Source organism: Ammospiza nelsoni, chromosome 1 (assembly GCF_027579445.1).
Source record: "Ammospiza nelsoni isolate bAmmNel1 chromosome 1, bAmmNel1.pri, whole genome shotgun sequence".
NCBI lineage: Eukaryota > Metazoa > Chordata > Aves > Passeriformes > Passerellidae > Ammospiza > Ammospiza nelsoni.
In genome coordinates this window covers 71055744-71069706 of record NC_080633.1, presented here as the reverse complement: position 1 = coordinate 71069706, position 13963 = coordinate 71055744, and the positions used below count along the sequence as shown (strand labels likewise).

The 13963-nt window shown below is 41.3% G+C and overlaps 1 protein-coding gene across 3 annotated transcripts; it reads left to right on the top strand.

Moving 5' to 3' along the window:
• Positions 1-358: 358 nt before the first annotated feature.
• LOC132073458 (leukocyte elastase inhibitor-like) lies at positions 359-9059 on the top strand. Of its 3 annotated transcripts, none has more exons than XM_059472551.1 (7): positions 359-1161; positions 2493-2668; positions 4651-4788; positions 5581-5698; positions 6308-6450; positions 7132-7299; positions 8003-9059. In XM_059472551.1, the coding sequence occupies exons 2-7, from the start codon at positions 2501-2503 to the stop codon at positions 8402-8404; spliced, it is 1137 nt and encodes a 378-aa protein (XP_059328534.1). In that variant the 5' UTR covers positions 359-1161; positions 2493-2500; the 3' UTR covers positions 8405-9059. The 3 variants fall into 3 exon arrangements, with proteins under 3 accessions (XP_059328534.1, XP_059328547.1, XP_059328541.1); XM_059472564.1 differs by lacking the exon at positions 359-1161 and adding an exon at positions 1356-1370; XM_059472558.1 differs by lacking the exon at positions 359-1161 and adding an exon at positions 1406-1458.
• The last annotated feature ends 4904 nt before the right edge of the window (positions 9060-13963 follow it).

The following is a 13963-nucleotide window of genomic DNA, read 5'->3' as shown; positions in this document are numbered from 1 at the left end:
TGTTTATCGTGAGAACCATCACCACTTGAGATTTTTTTTACCGTTCATCTGGTTCTAGTCCTTTAACAAGAATGTACTCTAACTGTGGAATACCAAAGACAAAGCTGAAACAGCATTTGTGACACGAGGATTTTTTTTGCACGTTCTTTTTTTGAAACACTGAAAGAACTCTAAGTGCTGCAGAGGTCTGTTTCTTTTTGCTGGTATTAACAGTGCATTTTTAAACCATTTTTCTGAAAGTTATTTCTTGTAATACTCACTTCTATGTAGCTTGTTTGGAATTATTTTCTAAAACAGAAGATTTTTTCTGGATAATGAAACACAAGGTGCTTACTTGGCTTGCCGTGAATTAGTGGTTGGCCTTGAAAGGATTTCAAGGTATTTCAAAGGATACCAAGGGGTTCCCTAGATAACAATTTTTTTTCTGGCCAGCACTGCAATGATTCTTCTTGTTTTTTTGCATAGGTTGACGTCAAGGCTTGGTGGACATTATCCAAAAGGTGCTAGATGCGCCTATCCTTTATTCAGTGCACAGCAACCCAGCTGTCTCAGGTGAAGCAAACAAAAGTATTATGTGCAGGGGAGAGGGATGAGACCCAACACTTTTGTCACCGGGACACATGCCATACACTGCAGTTGAAGGGCTGTGCACCTGAAGCCAATATGGGCAGTATAGTTGGGGATGTTCCAAATACTGATGGAGAACAAAGATCGTGATAAACCACAGAAAACTCCTCAATGCAGTTACTGTCTTTGAAATTGAAAAAAAAAAGAAAAAAGTGAGGTAACTTTATAAAATATGAGTGTAAAGAGAGACACGGGATGGTAAGGCAGAGAGGAGCCTCCCTGGGCAGCAGGGGTGCGCTTTCCCCATGGGTCTAAACACCTGGATCTCTTACCGCTGGGACAGGGTGGGGTTGTTGGTCAATCCCTCTCCCGAAGCTGCCTCTTCTCTCCGCCGGAGGATCGGGGACACCCGGGCGGGAGCGGCCGCGGGGTGACACCTGCCGGCCCGCCCCGCCCTCTCTCCCCGCCCCGGCGGGGTCCCCGCGGTGTCACCGCTGCGCTGTCACCGCTGCGCTGTCACTGCGCCGCTCGGCTCCTTCCGACCCATCCCGGCCCGTCCCGTCGCATCGCAGCCCGCTCCGCGCTGCCCGGCAGGTAGGCGGCCAGGCGGCCCTGGGCTGCGCTGGGGCTCCGCGGGGCTGCCTCCGCCCTGCCACGGGAAAGGGACGGGAGCGGGACGAGAAGGGGAAATGTTTCCTGTCCGCCTCGGCGGGCGGGGTCTGCGCGGGGCGGGGGGCGCCTCTCGGGCAGCGGGGTGGGCACTGTCGGACAGCTGGGTTGGGGGAAGGCGTGCGCAGTGAGGGGTGGGTAAGCGAAAGTGAAAGTACGCCTGGGGGCTCGGGGCTGGGTGCTTTTAGGGGTGTCGGTGGTCTGTCTGTATCCTACAGCTCGGTAAGTACGTCGCAAAGCTGCCTGCCAGACAATGTTTATCTGTCTGGCATGGAGGAAGCCGATAGTGATGATTTGCAGTTGCTGTAGAAAGTCTGTGCAGGAAACATCCAAATTTTAGTGTAAACTCCTCCACGCAGTTGCGTCCGGAGGAGAGGAAGAAACAAACCGGGACTCGGGCTGCGAGCGAGCGCAGAGCAGCCAGGCTCTAAGCTGGCGGGCAGGAAGCTGGAGCAGCATCCAGCGGTGCCGCCGCTGGCCCTTGGCTGGGGTTTGGTGCCTGACGCGGCCCTTGCGCCTTTCAGCCTGCTCCCGAGCATCTCCCATCGCTGCTCAGTGCCGGCCCTGCCGCTGCGCCTGTTCTGTGCATCGCTCGGGTCCCCTCAGGTCACCTGCAGCCCGGGACCCGGGCTCCGTGCCCGAGCCCTTGGGGCCGCCCAGCCCCGGTGGTACTGGATGCGGCGGGCAGGCAGCTCCGTGATCCCGGCAGCGCAGGGGACAGCGGTGCTCTGCTCTCCATTGCTGAAAGCGTGCTGGAAGCCTTTGGCAGGGTTGGCACCGCGCAGGGACATGGATTTGCGGCATGAAGGCAGGCGGGTCACTGAGAGGTGTCTGCACGTTCCTGAGTAGATACTTTGAATGTCCTCTGTGCGTTATAGAGGAGCAAAGGGAATGCTGCAGGAGGGAGAGCCCTGGCCTGTGCTGGGTCTGTGAGGCTGAGGGGTTTTTGCAACCCTACCAGCACATATACTTTCAATTTCAGATCTGCATGAAAGGAATTTTTTAGAATTAATGTCTATAAAGTTAGTATGTAAAGGAAGGTCGGAACACACAATTAACATGGGAAAAATCCCCTGCTTTTTCAATGTGACTGATTTTTTATTTAAGAATAAGGTACACTGATGACGATATTCTTGCTGTTTCTGTAAGCAGCTGCATCCAGTTCAATCCAGTCTTTACTCTGTGAGTCACACAAGGTTAGGCAAGGTGTTTGAAGAATGTTTCCCAGGGTCCTTATCAGCTGTTTTATTTTTCAGCTATAACCATGGAGAACCTGTCCATTGCCAACAGCAGATTTGCACTTGACCTGCTCAGAAGATTTAGTGAGGCCAACCCAACAGGAAATGTCTTCTTTTCTCCTGTCAGTATCTCTGCTGCTCTGGCCATGGTCCTTTTGGGGGCCAAAGGTAATACAGAAGCCCAGGTGTTGAAGGTTAGTAAAATAAAATGGTCATTAATTTTTTATTTTATTTACATTAAAAAGGATTGTGTTTTAGAGGAGAGAAGATGAAATGAGGGTGTTTTTGTTTGTTCAGGACAAGATTTCTGTCATGCACACTCAGTTTTCCTCAGACTATGCAGCTAGTTACCCTTGGCCTACCCTGCTCCAGAGCCCTCTGTCTCTATCTTCTACTGCCCTTGTTGTTAATTTAATTTCAGTAGTTAATTCTTGACAGAAGAGACTAATTACATTAGTCAGTCTCCTTTTAAATTTATCATAATTTCCAGCAGCAGGGATCTATGAGTTTTCATGAGACATTTTGACAGACTATTACTTTACAACACAAGATCACCAATGGTATGTTCAATTTCAATAATTCTGTGTGTTTTTGTAAAAAACACAGTAGCATTCTATAATTTTATATCCAAAGCTATGATGATACTTGGTGATGCTAAGCATCAATCTCTCACTAACAGGCACTCAGATATCTCAAAGGAGCTAAGTCTCCCTGGTTATCCTTACCATAGCTTTAGGGTAGGTAGGATAGTTTAAAAAACCTTAAAAATTGCAAAAATGGTGCACATAGGCATATGCCAGTTTCTCCTGAAACCTCTGTCATGGAAGGGACTCAGTCACTGTTATTTTTGCACCCTGGTTACGCCTGCAGAAAGGTGTGGGAGTCTCCTCATTGCAGTCATCCTCATGCATTTGCCTATGAATAATTTCACCTTTGTATTCTGGACTTTAGGAGGGACTGTTTTATACTGTTGAGTTGCTGGGCTTACTCAATAGAATTACTTCCCCACTACTTGTTCAAACAGACTTTGAACGTATTTCATGTAATCAGACTGACAGCCCCACCTAGGATAAACCTACTGACAGCACAAATCATGCAAAAGGAACTTGGGGGGAATATAAATGTCTTTCAGCCCAGTCATCCTCAACAGGGCATGTTTCTGTACCATAATACTTCACTTATGAACCCAGGGCTAATTAAAGAGGGAGCGATTAGCGATTGTCAAGGGATGTTTGCAGGGACAAAAATATTTATTTCCGGGATCATAATTCTATTGTAAGGTTGCCTCTGTTGTTCTTGCTCAGCCATGCACCTGTACAGCACAGCTTGTACTGAGGTGGTTGGCAAAGCCTGACCAAAAACCCAGTGAGAGAGAGAAGGCTTTTCTTTGATTCCAATCACTCCTTCACAGCACAATCACAATCACTCCTGGGAAACAAACACATGGGTTAAATTTGAATATTAATTTCCCTGCTTTGGTGTAGCCATCTCTGTCCATGAGGTCTGGCAGCTTCTGCTTCTGCTCTCATATCTTCAAGCCCTGGCCAGTCAGCTTGCCTCTGGAAGAGGAGATATGCATATATATATATATATATATATATATATGTATATATATATGCCATATATATATGCCATATATATATGCCATATATATATGCCATATATATGAGATGTATATGTATTTATGAAGTTACATTTTCAAAAAATTATAAAAGATAATTGCTCTAAGTTTTCTTAATATCTCACTTGTGTATATTATGAAAATATACAACCCCACATCTCCTTGAGCCAAAGGGGGAATCAAGAAAGCAAGAGTCTCCATGGCATCATCTCTCTTTTTGATTCCTCACCTGGGAACAAGTTCTTGAGCCCACAGAGGAGAGGCCCGCAGAAATGCAGACAGGACTTGGGGTTGTGATCAAGAGCTTGAGCTCTGACTGTGTATAAACCAGGATCACAATACAAGTGGCTGACATTGTCAGCATAGCACTGAGGGACAGTTTGACTCATTCTTTGAGATTTACAGAAGTCTCTTCACAGCTTCCAGCTTTTACTTTCTCTTTCTTCAGCCTACCTACTGGATCCTACCCTGCTGCATCAGGCCTATCCTGCAGATTCACAGTATGTTCTTTTAAGACAGTATTAACAGCAGCTAGTTCACTACTTTTTATTTCAGACGCTTCACCTTGACAAAGTTGAAGATGTTCATTCAGGATTCCAGGCTATGACAGCGGAGATAAACAGAAGCAATGCTCCCTATCTCTTACGGCTGGCCAGTCGGCTCTTTGGAGAGAAGTCCTACAGCTTTCTGCAGGTACAGTGGTGCACATCAGGATGGCACATGCTGGGATCTGGGGGGAAAGTGAGCTACTTGAGTAATTATGAAGTAGAACTATTTCCAAGCCTATTTCTAAATTTTTCTGGGAAGTTGACAAAAGTGCTTAATACTTGCTGTGTGCATTTCCATAGCTGTGAGCCTCTGTGCCTCTCACCTGAAGGTGAAACACAGCAAACCCTTTTCTGTTCCTGTTCACTTCTGCTGTTCTTGTCCTCAAGAGAAGAATCACTGGTCTATGTTCTTAGTTTACAGTAACTATCATGACATCCCACTCTGTTGCAAACAGCTTTTTAGGTTGCAGCCAGTTCTGTTCCTGTTGCAATCAGCTTTTTAGGATTTTCATCGGAGTAGTACCACATAACTTCCATCTTTTTGAAAACACTATTTATTTGGGAGGTTTAACATATGGTTAACAACATGGCTCTTTGCCAGTGAATTACAACTTTGTGTGATATTTTTGTCCTTCTTCAGCTGTTTTGGAAAGTTTTGTTTTATCCCAGCTGTGCTTGAGCCTGTTTCAGGACAATGATAGGTAAATATTGCAACACCTGTAGTAAGCACCACATCAGCTCTAGACATGGCTGGTGTACTATGAGGCTTGTTCTAAGAGTGGGGAAAAAAACCTGTTAACTTCAGAATTCCCCCAAGCAACACACTGTTAGAACCCCATCTCAGAGTTGGTGATAATCTGAGCACACCTTATCTACCTAGTAATTAGATGTTTTATCTGCATGCAGTGAAAGCTATTCTTATCGTTCCAAAATCTAGGATTTCCTGACTAATACACAGAAATTATATGGAGCTGACTTGGCTACAGTTGATTTTCTTCAGGCTTGTGATAAAGCCAGGAAAGAAATTAATCAGTGGGTTGAGGAGAAAACGGAAGGTAAATTCATTTTTTGTTAATAACTGGCAGGGTTTGATGTACTGGGAGAAGGAATGAGCTTTATTCTGTGCTGTCTTTCAAACAGTTTAATTCTGCCCTGGGACGCTCATTTGATGCATGGACAGAACCAGGAATTACCTAAGCAAGACATTTAACAGTTCCATAAGTCCTGAGAGTTTTCCATTCTGTTTTTGTGTTCAGGCCATGAATGCAGGAGAGATGGCTAAACATGGAGATGTACATATGAACTGGAGAATTTGTCTTAGTCTGTCTTGATCCACATATATATATTGTATATGTATTTCTAAATTCAGTATTCCTTAATGTGGGCATTGTGTATCTCTTGTATGAGGAGTAGATGAGTTGCATGTGACAGTTTAGACTAACAATATTACATTTTCATCAAATCACTGTATATCAAAAGCTATAGTAGTGTGTGTTAAGAAAAAGTATGGTGAAGTAGTGAGACAGGTACTGAAATACACATTTTTACAGGATTGGTTTTATATTTGTAGTATTTCTATGGCATCAGTTTCTCAATGTATATTTTATATGCCATCAACTTACTCCATGCTTCTGTTGTGACCCTTTTTTCTGCTGCCTCTGAAGGCAAAATCCCCGATCTGCTGGCTGAAGGCTCAGTTGATAGCATGACCAAGCTGGTACTGGTGAATGCTATTTATTTCAAAGCAAACTGGGCAGAGAAATTTCAAGAAGCTGACACCACTGATGCACCATTTCGATTAAATAAGGTAATACAGATACGTGTTGGTAGGACATATCTAATGAAAAGGTCTAACAATATAGGTAGTAATGTGAAGCATTGCTTGCAAATGAAATACTTTAAAAATACAAAGTAATTTATTAATATTTAAATTATTTTTATGGGTTTTAGTATTTTTCCATATTCAGCAAGCTATTTGTTGTCTTACTTACCAGAACGGTGTTAGAGACAATTCTCACCTGTGGTTTAGGACCTAGCAGGGTTTCTGTCTGCAGCAGATCAGCAGCTATGAACTGTCTGTGATGATAGGTAAGCAGTCTTAAAATGACAGGACATTTTGATTAAGCCCCATCTTCTTGTTCTATATTCTGCTTATGTTAACAGCTTTACAAGTTACTGTATGCAGTCATCTGCTTTATGCTAAACAGAGTTGATCTTTGTTGGCTTAACATTTTCATACAACAGTCTGAAGAAACTGTTTCGTTTTCTGGGAGGACTGTGCTATAGAAGCCAGAGGAGAACCAATATAATACAAACTCATTATTTCTTCGGAAGAATCATTATTAAACAGGCAGTCACAAGTTTGAAGAAAGTTCTATAAAGGAGGATAAGTGTTTACATAAGTGCAGTTTTAACTTACTTGTCTTCTGTTGGTTCTTTAAATGAGTATTTCCTTAACTGTTACTTTTGGTGCCTTTTATCCATTCAGAATGAAAGAAGGACAGTAAAAATGATGTATCAGAAAAATAAATTTAATTTTGGATACATCCCTGAAGAGAAGATCCGTGTTTTAGAGCTGCCTTATGATGGAAGAGAACTTAGTATGATCATCCTGTTACCTGATGACACTGAAGAGGACTCCACTGGGCTGCAGAAGGTGACCCATCTAAGCCAATGCAGTTGTTCATTATTTTTAAGTTTGGCCATTCAAAATGAAAGCCTTGGTGAACCATGTTCTCAGGGCACCAGATCTATCTGGTGTATTTTTAGACAACTTTCTACTAGTACAGCAATAAAGAATAAATGGATGTAATGCATCAGGAAGAGAGGTTGTGTTCTAATTTTGTAGCTTGTGTTCATGTGTCCTCTGCTGAACTGAATGAACTATGATGGAGACTGAAAACAGAGAATTACCTTGCCTCGTTCGTTTGTTTTTAATGACTGTCTTTCAGTAGCTTTGAAAGTCTTCCTTTTCTTAACCATAAAGTAGTGAGACTGTTTTCGATTAAATGACCAGCTTCTTTGAGCTTTCTGATTATGATTTTTGTCATGTGTTTTTAATTCCATTTAGTTAGATGAAACAGTAAGAAGATTGGCTTGCTATCAGTGCATGATTTTCCCTTCTGTACACTGCAGCAAGAAGCAAATGTCTGCCTTACTTTGTAAAAACTGCACTGACTCCACCTAATTTAAATAGTATTTGTTTAATCTCTATTTGGCTATCAAAGATATGCATATGTTCATTTTTGCATAGCTGCTTTACCCTCATACAATGTTCTATAAATAAAGCCTCATAAATGTTACTGAAAATGAAATACTACACTGGTGATAAGTAATGCTCTCTGTCCTTTTAATTCTAGATGGAAAAGCAGCTTACCTTAGAGAAGCTCCAGGAATGGACGCGTCCAGAGCATCTGTATTCCGCTGACGTTCACGTGCATTTGCCAAAGTTTAAGCTGGAGGAAAGCTATGACCTTAAATCAGATTTAGCTGCTATGGGCCTGCTGGATGTATTTGACAGTGGCAAGGCTGACCTGTCGGGAATGTCAGGGGCACGTGACCTCTTCCTCTCTGCAGTTGTCCACAAGGCTTTTGTGGAAGTGAATGAGGAAGGCACGGAAGCTGCAGCTGCCACTGCTGGCATTGCTATGCTCTGCATGGCCATAGAAGAGGATTTCAACGCTGACCATCCTTTCCTTTTCTTTATTCGCCACAACCCAACACAGAGCATACTTTTCTTGGGCAGATATGCTTCCCCATAAAAGAAAACTTAGCATTTGCAGCAGTTCCTGCTGTTGTTAATGAAAGTTTTGTTCCTGAACAAGTTAATCCTCCTGTTGTGAGTTCCTAGTAATTTGACTGAGATTCTGCCTTTCCATTTAAATAGCCCCAGAGAAAACGAGGAGTAATTTATTTTTCTTTCTTGAGATTCACATCGTCTTTAATTGAACAAGGAAAATCTTGGAGTAGAAATAAATTTTCTTGGAAGAAATGCATATTTCTCAAAGCACGGTATCAGCCTTTTGCATCCTCACATGGGTTTTTGTGTGTCTACAGCTCCCCATTGCGATGCACAGTTACTCCTTAATAATCCAGTCACTCCTTATGCATAAATACTAGGTTGTTCTTGCAGAGCTATCCCTTCACTAAAACCTTTCTTTACAAAAATACTGTAATAAAATTGTTCTGGGCACCAAAAGGCATGTCTCAAACAGCTGGGTATAACCAGTTCTGTCATGAAATAGAAGGTCAGATAACATTTGTTTAGAGAGGTCTATTAATAGAGAATGGATTAAGCTATTTAAACAAAAGTAACCCCTTGAAGCTAGTAGCCAGAAAAATTGCAACACAGCTTTTGAATGAGAATGAAAAAATGAGTAAGACTTCAGGTGACATAGTTAAAGAGAATTTTTAAAATTTCAATTAAATGTTAAAATGTTTCAGGGATTAGAGATTTTAGGTGCCTTTTAGAAAGTTGAGAAGCTGCCAATATGACATTAGATTCCGGCCAGTACCTCTGTCATTCCCAAAAGATACTTCAGTTTCCCAGAGGAGGATCTGCAAGAAATACCTGATGTTTCTCTTTATGTACAATGATTCTGCATTTACTGAGCTTCCACTACCTCTTTATGCAGAAACCTCTGTTACTGTACCACAGCCTTATTCCTGGTAGCCAGTTACATACTGTTATGTTCTGTGTTTATTTTTGGAGGTTATTTGCTTGTATCTTTGGTACTGTAACATTTACCTGTACAACCTAAGCTCTGAATGGGGCACAATAATTTATATAATTGCAAACTGTATTTTAATCTTGTCTTTAAGCAACAAATAAAAGTCTTTAACCTAAACTTTTGTTCAAAATGGCAATTTTTTTGCATGCAATTTAGTGTTTCAGAGTGCCAAAATAACTGTGTGAAGAGTAGAGCCACAGAAAACCACTGGCACAAGAGGTGCAACTGGCTGTCTGAAGTCGTTCAGAGTAGGTGAAAATACTGAATACCAACTTAATCAATGGAAGAGATAATTGCATGAACCAGCAGCTTTCCCCGGAAGTGTAAGCTGAGCTGCTCACCCCCACAGGGAACAGGGAGAGTGGGAGAGTCATGGTTTTATGAAATGGCACAAGGTCTGCAATACCTGGTTGCAAAGGCTCTGGTAGGTTTGCGGAGGAGAGTGTGTATTGCAGTCTGCAGTTGTGAATGCAATACTCCCTGCACCCAGTGCTTTGAAAACCCAATGCCTTGCAAACTAAAAGTACTAGCACAAAACCCATGCAAAAGTTTGGAACACTTTGATATTGTGTTTGTTCTGAGTTTCTGGGCTTTGTTTCAGCATTCTAGCAAAAAAAGCTGGTGCTGCTGTAGATGGGGTTTGCCAAAGCAAGGCTCAAAAACTCTATTTTAATTACATTCTTATATTTATTTGCACAAACTCAGTCAAGGCAAGATACATGACTGAAGGCTTTTAGGGCAGCAATTCAGAAGAAAGATAAAACCTCACATAATAGTACAAATCAGCTTTATGAGGAGACTGATGTCTGTCTGTATTTATTGTGTTGGTATGAGCATTCAGTAACTGAACTGTAACTCAATTACAATGAGACAAGTTTGGTTTTCTACAGACAGGGTGCACAAAACAAAATCTCAGCAATAAGAATCTCAAAATCAGCTTCACACTGGAACATTTCAAAAACCCAGCAACCCTACTGGCCAATATTCCCCTCCCATAATTTATGTTCCACAATAAGACAGTTGTGTTTTTCCTTAATACTCCATTTTTTTTTTTCCTGTGCTCTTGTCAGAACAAATGACTGACAAGGGCTGACTCCAACAGAGAAAACTGGCATGCTATCTGTATTCACATTTCTAAATAAAAATACGCTGCTTCAACTATCCTCTTGAGAAGGATTTTGTTTGTAGAACTACTGATTGAACACAGGCCTCACTAAGTTCACAGCAGGGTAATTTTGAGAAGCTGTTTTAACTGAGTAAAATGGTAGAAAATGTAATTTTAATAAGTTAAAGAGATACAAGATGAGAGACTGAAACATCAGAAGTCTCAATATAAAATCAGGAACTTAGTCTTAGCAAAGCAGCATTCATAAATCCACATGCACCACATTAAAAAAATTCTGCTTGCAAAATCTTTGGTTTATATTACCCTTAGGAATGCAACATTAAAAGTCAGCCTGCCTGCAGTTAAACTTCGTAGGAGGGTATTGCCAAATTCTTGAGTACTTGGGTACCCTGTTCAAAACCAATATGCAACAGGCTGCTGGTTTGAGTAGACAACATGTGAGTTTCTTCCAGTGAAATAAAGGATTACAGTAGCTGGATTTTCCCCTCCAATTTGGCCTCTCCCAAGCAGACCAGCCTTTATATAACAAGACAAAACTCTGAGAAACATTTGTTCACTGTGCTTTGATGAGTAATCCAGACTTTGTACTTCTGCTAACAGACTTCTTAGGAAAGCTTTTTGGTATTGTCATTTAAACAGAAAAACCACCACCACCCACCACAAATTGTCTGTCTGCTTTTTGTCTGATTCATACAGTTAAAATTGCTCATCCTAGGAAGTACATACCATAGCGTGGATAAGGAAGACAGTTATCTCTGCATTTTATGTCACTTTATAGTACAGATAAATTTACATGATAAATTTACACAGGTGAGTTAATTCAGAGCATGTGTAGCTATACTTTTGCTGTTAAATGTTTGTACACGTCTACGTATGACCAAAATCCTTGTAAAGTTCATAAACCTGATCAAGTCTTGGAGATAGATGGTTGAGTTGATTTGACTGTACTATGGTTTAGTACACAATAAGACCAGTTCATTTGTCTTGCACCTATTGAGATAAAAAGGTACAATTGAAATCAGAACCTCACTTTTGGTTTGGGTTTCCTTTATTTGTTTTTGTGTTTTTTTTTTTACTGTAGTGAACCGCTAGTTCTGTCCCATTATCTTGTGGTACCATCTAAATGCAGGCTATTAGCATAACATTCATTAAGAGGCCTACGCAACCCCAGACTACTTAGCAACAAAAGAAGACAAAAACCACAGCCAAAATCCTGGAGAGCACATCCTGTCTGGAAACATGCTGAACATGCAGGGTAGCTGCTGGCAATTCAGATAATGAACTCATCACAGCAGCCAGAAAATGTATCTTCAGGATACATGGGAATTCAAACAACCAGCTTGTATAAACACTTATATTTTAAAGTAATTTCATGGAGAATGGTATGCAGTCATTTTGGTCAAGTGCTTTTCTCTCAACATGAGAGAAAATGCTCACAGAAAAGGGAAAAAAATGCAGTCCAGAGGTTAAACTGAGGGTTTCGACTTTTTGTGCAGAGAAAACAGGACAAGAAAAATAAAATTCAAGTAATAATTTCAGATAAATATTTCATATAAAACAACTCCTTGCCAGCTGTATCATCCAAATTTTTATCTGTGAGAGTCAAATAAGCTAAATGCTGGAAACAATATTCATTAGGTAATTTTCTAAAAAAATCTTGCAATGGAACTAATTTGGGGAATTATTTAATTGATATTTCTGTCATGATTATCCGTATCTCTCACATGAGCATGTTACTACTGGAAGAAACAACTTATATCAGTACAATTTGTTTCTCAGAGTACTGAATTCCCCAACACAGAATGGCTACAGCATGGCCTTTCTCATGACCTACATTATTTCTTAGTGGCACAACTTACGTGAGAGAAAAAGAGACCATGGCATGGTGGATTTTGATGGTGTTCCTTACAGCAGAAGCAACTGTTGCCTGATGGAATCCAAATTTTCTAGTGACACTGCAATGTTTGGCATTTCCTTAAAGCTCTACACTCTGAAGAGTAAATAAATACACCACTATATCAGCATATAATTCATATCCATTTTTGCCCTTCAGCAAGCTTCTCAGGGTAAACTTCAGGTAGTCAAAAGCCAGAAAACAAAAAAGAAAACGTGTTCTGTGATATTTTAATTTCATTCTTTCATCTTGTGCTTTTGAAGCAGTTTCACTAGACTGGTTTATGAAAGCAGCATTTTCAATCCCATATGGAGACTGCATAAATTGCCAAGAGCAGAAAGGGATGTTTTTGCCTTGGGTCTGTTTTGGAGGGATGGGAAATGTTCACCTCTGAGTACATCTGGTCCTGATGGACTTTCTAATGGAGTGTGGAGTTCTTCAAAGAGAGGAGATGACCTTCCATAAGGGGATATAAAAGAGATGCACATCAGCAGCACGGAGAGAGCAGGAAGCAGCCACTCTCCAGTGCTGCTAATTACCACAGGGAGGAAGGGAAAAGGTAAATAATCCTTGGCTTGAAGAGCAGCCATGCAACACAATGGCTTTGAAACATTAACTTCTTGTTACCAATATTTTGGTAGCCAATTAAACAGCACTGTCTGATGGATCTGCCCTGAGGGACACGACTTCTGCCTCCATTGGAGGCTGAGGAATGAAGCACCACATCTGAACCCTTTGCCAACCTGTGCTGCCCTCTGAAGGTGAGCACATGCTGGTTCAGCACAGAAAAGACCACAACTTGTTTATTCCTCCAAAAGCATTTCGGAGGACCATCAGGATAAAAATATTAATCTAATTAATCAACCCCTTAATTTATGCAACAAGAAGTTCCAACCAAACAACAACAAAGTTAATTGTGTTAAAAAGAAAAGCATGCAAATGTACATAAATAAAGCTTGTTGAAATACTTGCTTGTCTTTAGAACCACATTTTGCCCATTCAAAAACTACTTATTTAAGGTAGCAGAACATAGAAATGTTTAAAGAATATGAGTGAAACCCTCTAACAGTACATAGTCATGCAAAAGGTTCAGTTTCTGAAACATTTCAGTTACACCAGGATCTTTGGCTTGACCCCCTACGTCACACAGAACTTCATATGAAGGCAATCTCACAACAAAATTAATCTCCAATACAAATCACAAAACTTTGGAGGCTGTATATCCAAAACTTTTGATCAAGGCCAAAGGTCAGCAATCTGTCTTGAGAATTAAGAGGAATAAGCAGAATAAAGCTGGCTTCTGGACTTGGCACTGCGTTCTCAGCCCACAGGCCTCCTGGCTTGTGAACATTGCTCTGAATGAGCTCCAGACATGTGGCTGTGGCAACCCCTCTGATCTAAACACTACACAGCACAAATACCTCTGTGTCAAGAAACACTCACCTGCAACTGGTGTGGTCCGGACAGCTGACCTGCAGGTGGCTGGGTCATATCACAGCTGGAGAGAAGTGCGAAGAGCTTGGTATCACTCCAGTGGTCATGTTCATGACTATTTTGCTTACAAAATGAA